The sequence below is a fragment of the Phacochoerus africanus genome, chromosome 8 (genome assembly GCF_016906955.1).
Source record: "Phacochoerus africanus isolate WHEZ1 chromosome 8, ROS_Pafr_v1, whole genome shotgun sequence".
NCBI lineage: Eukaryota > Metazoa > Chordata > Mammalia > Artiodactyla > Suidae > Phacochoerus > Phacochoerus africanus.
The window spans coordinates 167,496,101-167,503,259 of NC_062551.1; the positions used below are offsets into that span (position 1 = coordinate 167,496,101).

Below are 7,159 nucleotides of genomic sequence, written 5' to 3' on the forward strand. Positions count from 1 at the left end.
GGTCTGGGGTGATGAAGTCCATGAACTTGTCCTCTCCTCCTGCCAGTGGCATCCCCAAGGATGTTTCATCCATTAGAAACTGTAGGCATCAATAATGAAAGATCAAGGAGTTTCTGTCGTGGCACAGCAGAACTGAATCCAACTAGGAAACATGAGTTTGTGGGTTTGATCCCTGGCCTCACTCAGTGGGTTAAGGATCTGGCGTTGCCATGAGCTGTGGTGTAGGTCGAAGACTGGCTCATATCTGGCATTGCTGTGCTCTGGTGTAGGCTGGTGGCTACAGCTCTAATTAGATCCCTAGCCTGGGAACCTCCATAACCTCCATATGCCAAGGGTGCAGCCCTAAAAAGCAAAAAAAAAAAAAAAAAGAAAGAAATATCTGAAAGAAAAATTAGGGAAGCAATCACATTTTCCATCACATCAAAGAGAATAAAATACCTAAGACAATCTACCTACAGGGGCAAAAGAACTATACTCTGAAAACTAAAAGGTGCTGATGAAAGAAGTCGAAGATGACACAAACAGATGGAAAGATATGCCATGTTCTTGGATTGGAAGAATCAATATTTTCAAAATGGCTACACTACCCAAGGCAATGTGCAGATTCAATGCAATCCCTATCAAACTACCAATGGCATTTTTCACAGAATTTGAGCAAAAACTTTTAAAATTTGTATGGAAACATAAAGACCCTGAATAGCAAAAGCAATCTTGAGAAAGAAAAATGGAGCTGGAGGAATCAGGCTCCCTGGACTCAGACTATACTAAAAAGCTACAGTCATCAAAATAGTAAGGTGCTGGCACAAAAACAGAAATATAGATCAATGGAACAGGATAGAAAGCCCAGAAATAAACCCACACACCTATGGGCAATTAATCTTTGATGAAGGAGGCAAGAATATACACTGGAAAAAAAGACAGTCTCGTCAACAAATGGTGCTGGGAAAACTGGACAGCTACATGTAAAAGAATGAAATTAGAACATTCTTTTAACACCATACACAAAAACAAACTCAAAATATATTAAAGACCTAAACCATAAGTCTGGATAATATAAAAATCTTAGAGGAAAATGTAGGCAGGTCACTCTTTGACATAAATTGCAACAATATTTTTTTATGATCTCTCTCCTAGAGCAATGATAATAAAAACAAAAATAAACAAATAGGATCTAATTAAACTTAAAAGTTTTTGTATGGCAAAGGAAATCTTAAAAAAAATGAAAAGTAAACCCACAGAATGGAAGAAAATCTGCAAAGAAAGCAACTGACAAGAGACTAATCTCCAAAATACGCAAACAACACCTGCAACTCAGTATCAAAAAAACCAAACAACGCAATCAAAAAATGGGCAGGAGATCTAAAGAGACACTTCTCCAAAGAAGACATATAGAGGGCCAAAAAGCACATGAAAAGATGCTCAACACCACTAATTATTAGAAAGATGCAAATCAAAACTACCATGAAGCATCACTTCACCAAAAGCCTACAAACAGTACATGCTGGAGAGGGTGTAGTGAGAACAAACTCTCCTACACTGTTCATGGGAATGTAAATCGGTACAGTCGCTATGGAAACCAGTAGGAAGGTTCCTCAGAAAACTTAAGCATGATCTAGCAATCCCACTCCTAGGCATATATCCACAGAAAAACATAATTCAAAAATATACATGCACCCCAATGTTCATTGCAGCACTATCTACAATAGCTAAGAATGGAAGCAACCTATGTCCAGCCACAAAAGAATGGCTAAGGAAGATGTGGTACATATATATAATGGATATTACTCAGCCTTAAAGGAAATGAAATAAGGCCATTTCCAGTAACATGGATGAACCTAGAGATTCTCATACGAAGTGGAGTTAAGTCAGAGAGAGAAAGACAAATAGCATATGATGTCACTTATATGTGAAATCTTAAAAAATGATACAAATGTACTTATTTACAAAACAGAAACAAACTCACAGACTTTGAAAACAAATTTCTGGTTATCAAAGGGGAAAGGTGGGAGAGAGAGATGGATTGGGAGCCTGGGATTGGCAGATGCACACCGTTGGATATGGACTGGATGGTCAATGGGGACCTGCTGTGTGGCACTGGGAACTCTACTTAATATTCTGTGATAACCTATGTGGGAATGGCTATGTGTATGTGTGAAACCGAATCACTGTGCTGTACAGCAGAAATTATCACAACATTATCAATCAACTATAGTTCAGCAAAACTGAAAAAAAGGCACTGCAGGCAAAGTGTCCAGGGCCCTGGAGCTTTCAGACATGTCTGCAGACAGAGATGTGGAAAAGATTATTGGCTCAAAAATAGGGACCCCACCGAATAAAAATTAGTGAATAGTTAAATGACTATTAACGATACCATTTTATCAGTTCGTCAGTGGTGACTCAATAACTCTTACATAGTCTCATCAGAAGTGATGTATTAATTACATTTGCTGTGGGATATGGTACACTTTAATATGTATCTTATAAAGAAGGGTGCCCATGGAGGTCTGAAACTGCCCAGAGGCCTCTTGGGGCTTAGGTGTGTTCTGTCTTTTCAAATCACTTGGAGAGACGCTTTTCTCACGCAGGAGAGAAGAGGTCAGGCTCCCACTGTGGCCTCTCCCATGCAAGGACTATAGCACCAAGGGGGTAAGACAGGTAACAGAAGGAACGTGTATCCTGCAATTTGGAGAGTGGGGCAGCAGTGAAGACTTTGCTCTCCTTTGATATCTCTGGCCAAAGAGTAGGGAGGAGTTCAGTCTTGCCTGGAGGGCTAAAGAAGCTTCAGGCTCCATCCTTTCTGAGCATGATACGGTCACCTGCCCTCAGATAGTCCTTGTGGGCAGGATTTAACATTTGGCACTTGGCCCAATATTTCCCCACAGGAGCCCGACTGTGACTTGGGCTGGAAGTCAGGAGCGGTACGGGGAAGAGGCTGATGAGAGCTGAGCCCAAGAGCCTGGCTTTTGGGACAGGTGGGCTCCCTAGGCTGGGCCAGCCGGCTCATTCTAGCCTGCCTCCCTGCACGATAGGGTGGTGGGAAGCCAGGGCCAGGCCCTAGAGCGCTACTGTGCCCTGCAGTCCCCTGATGATGTCCCTTCCTTGTCCCCTTACTGGTCACTCCTTTGGCCACACTGAGGGCTGAGCACGTCCTCCCGGGTGACGGTCACTCTCTCCTGCTCCCCACTATCCTGATTCTGGCTCCAGCATGGAGTCCATTGCAGCACTCACTAGGACCTGGAGACCTCTTCCTTCACTCGAGGGGAGCTCAGGGTTTGGTGGTGTCCAGGCCCAGCTAAATCTGGCTTTGGCCCCCTCTGAGACCCTCAGGGCGGCAGGCCTTTGCCTGCTCCACAGGGAGGTCCCCACCCCAAGGGCCTCCTCATACGTCTGGAGGTCTGTTTCTTTTCCAGCATTCCCCTGGCCCAGCCTGGAATGCCTTCTCCCTGGCTGCCCGCCCCAAGCAACCAGGGTTTCCAGGTCTGTGATCCACTGTCTTCCTTCTCAAGGGGCAGGGCCTGATCTCAGCAACAGGCTCTATGGCTAATAAGCATCTTCTTAGCTGATGCAGCCATCTTTCTGTCTCTCTAACCTGCAGCTCTTTGCTCCTACCTTGCTCCAGACCCTTCACTGGTTTCCATGTGCCGAAGTTAGTCTCAGCTCCTCTGTTCCGCTGCCAAAGCCCTTCCTCTGCTGAAGCTTGTTCACCTCCCTGGTCTCCCCTCTTGCAGCTCAGCGAAATCTTTGACATATGTTCGTTTAAGAGAAACCATAAGGAAAAGACTCATAAATTCATGAATATTCTATTCATTAAAAGATTATTGTATTCTATTCATCCAAAAAGTGAAAGGATTACTTTTTAGCAGTGAAAACAAATCAACGTGGAAAAATGCTAAAAACTATATTGAGTGAATAAATCAAGTTACAGAAGAATACATACAGTGTAATTAAGTTTAAAAATTATAGAACGAGATAAGTCATTTAAGAGCTATAGTATTTTCCTTAAAAGTATTAATAAAAGTGGAGTTCCCGCTGTGGCGCAGTAGGTTAAGGATCCAGTGTTGCTGCAGCTGTGGTAGAGGCTGCAGCTGTGGCTTGGATTCAGTCCCTGGCCCAGGAACTTCCATATGCTGTGGGTGTGGCCAAAAAAATCTAATAAAAGCAATTCAAAAAATTTTAGATGCTGAAATGTTAACTGCAGTTACCTCCAAGTCTAAGGTAATGGGTGTTTTTTGCATCTATTATAAAATTTTAAGAACAAACATACACTGCTCTTGCAATAAAGCAAACAAGTAATAAACTGACAGAAGAGATCGTCAGTGCATACAGCAGACAAAGAATAGTATCCAAAATATACAATAAGCTGCAAATTAGGAAAAGGTAAGCAACATCTCATACGCACTGTGCATGTACTATTTGTTTTCCATTATGATAAATGCTTTACATATATCATCTCATTTAATCCTTCCAACAACCCTCTGAGGTCTACAGTATTTTCTTCCCGTTAAAAGATGAGGAATTTGAGACTCAGAGAAGTTAGGTACCTTGCCCGGCATCACTGAGTAAATCTGAGGTTAGAACCTAGAAGTCTACCTCCAGGGCTGACTTCATCATGCAATAGTACCAACAATCTTAGGAAAAGATGTTAAATTCACTAGTCACCAGAGAATTATAAATTAACAATAAACTTGAACACTTTCTATCTATGAGAGAGGAACTTCAGAATGGTTACGACAGATAACATGAGCAAGTGTTGATGAGAACGGAAGGTATAGACTGGTATGACTACTTGGAAAAATAGCTTAGGAGGATCTAGTACGTTTGAAAGTTCTTGGATTCTAACATCTGCCAAACTCACTGCTATGCATAAGTACTAATACATATGAAGGAATGTCCAAAGACATTTGTTGCAGAATTGTTTAAATAGTGAAAAATCGGAAATAAACAAATGTTCAATATCCAGAATTAGATAAATGAGATGTGGTACATAAAAGTCCTGTTCAAGACGGTGAGTTGGGCCTATAACCATCAAACAGGTAGATGTCAGAGAACTAATGTGTTAACGGATATCATGACACCGCTATAAAAGCTAATTTCATACAAAAATAAGTCTATGTATTACTTATGGATACAATTGTATGTAAGCAAAAGCTTAAAAACATACTGAATAGATTTCATTTTAATGGTAGTGACTGATTCAGAGCAGTTAGAAATATTCAAAGAACACTTCAACTTTATCTGTAATTATATTTTCCTTTTTTGAAAAAGGGGAAAAAGATGCAAACTAAATATGACAAAATATTAATGTGCTTATTTTGGGTGTGAGAAAATGGGGTCTTTTTAATGTTCTTTTTCTTTTTCTTTTTTTGAATAGCTGCGCCTGCGACGTATACAAGTTCCCAGGCCAAGGACTGAATCTGAGCTGTGGCTGTGACTTACGCTGCAGCTGTGGCAATGCCAGATCTTTTAACCCACTGCACCACAGCAGGAACTCCTCTTTGTTATACTCTCTTCCGTCATTTCTTTCTGTGTATTTCTGACTGACGCTCTTGTTATATAGATATACGTAGAGAAATGCAGAGAGATATATACACATATTTTTAATGAAATATTTACTTTCTCAAAAGTGAGACTTGAAATGTAAAACCAGGTAAGAGCTAATTTCGCAAGCTGAGTTCAGACCAGGTTATTAGCCATATTGTTACACAGACGCATCTAAAATAATTCTAGCTTAGATTTCGTAGTACCAAGTGCAAAGCAATGTTGATATTACTTGTGAGTGCGAGTCAGGCAGTAAAGCAAGACTGTTTCTGCATAATCTGTCTACTGTTTATGTCATCTTCACCCCTAGTCCTTTATGCTGTAGAAAATGTGTGTGTGTGTTGAACATTTGGCTCTGATTATATTGAATTGACATAAAATTCCAGAGATAAGAGAACCCAGGAAAAACAAAAAAGCAATAGCTTTGAACCATAAGGACATAGTTATTGTGAAAGAAATCCTTTGCCTTCAATACTCAACTGAGTCATTGGGTGGTGGCAGCTGAAGATTTTCCAATCAATGAGAAGATTTTCAGTGTAGGGGTGGCTTCACCCTTTCTGGTAGCTCACAGCCTCAGAAAGGCTCAAATTGGTCAGAACCAATATACATGTATGATACCACATGAGCCCTATCAAGTCTGCTCATGATTTTGACAACTCTGAAACATGCTGGGTCATGGAGCTGTCCCTCTGTCACCAAGTACTTTCAGAAAGGCCCTCTTTACACGCTTGTTCCGGAGACTGTAGATGATGGGGTTGAGGAAGGCAGAGACAACATTGTAGAAAAGGGCTAGCTTCTTGTCCCTCTCTGGGTCATACCAGGAGCCTGGCCTCATGTACATGACCATGGCTGGCCCATAGAACATGGTGACCACCGTGATGTGGGAAGCACACGTGGAGAAGGCCTTGAGTCTCCCCTGGGATGAACGGATTCTTAAGATGGAGGCAAAGATGCAGATGTAAGAGGCCAGGATGCAGGAGAGTGGGACCAGAAGCAGGATGAAACCCAGGATGAAGTCCAACCGGTCGTTGAGGGATGTGTCTGCACAGGCCAGCTTCAGGACAGCAGGGACCTCACAGAAGAAGTGGTTTATCTTGTAGGGGCCACAATAGGGCAGACGCATGGTGAAGACAGTGTAGATGAGGGCCCCAGCTATGCTGATGGAACAACAGACTGTGACCATCTTGACACAAATGGGACTGCTCAAGAGTAGGGTGTAGTGAAGGGGGAAGCAAATGGCTATATACCTGTCATAGGCCATAACAGCATAGAGGACACACTCAGCAATGCCTAGGACCAAGAATATGAACATCTGGGCCACACAAGCTCCCCAGGAGATGGTCCTCCTCGGATACACCAGGTTAACCAACATCTGGGGCACAGTGGTGGTGACATAGCTCAAGTCCACCAAGGAGAGGATACTGAGAAAGAAGTACATAGGTGTGTGGAGGTGTGTATCCAAGTAGATCAGGGTGACGATGAGTCCATTGCCCAGAAGTGTGATGAGGTAGAGAAGGAGGAAAAAAGTGAACAGAGCCATTCTGACCTGAGACTCAGTGGAGAAGCCAAGGAGGATGAACTCAGACACAGAGCTGTGGTTCTCCTTGCTGAGGCTCTGCAT

At 42.3% G+C, this 7,159-nt stretch overlaps 1 protein-coding gene across 1 annotated transcript; it reads right to left on the reverse strand.

The window, feature by feature from the left end:
- Positions 1–6,211: 6,211 nt before the first annotated feature.
- On the reverse strand, positions 6,212–7,159 carry LOC125134435 (olfactory receptor 2A12-like). The gene has a single exon (XM_047793738.1). It carries the CDS (start codon positions 7,157–7,159, stop codon positions 6,212–6,214), a length of 948 nt encoding a protein of 315 aa, XP_047649694.1.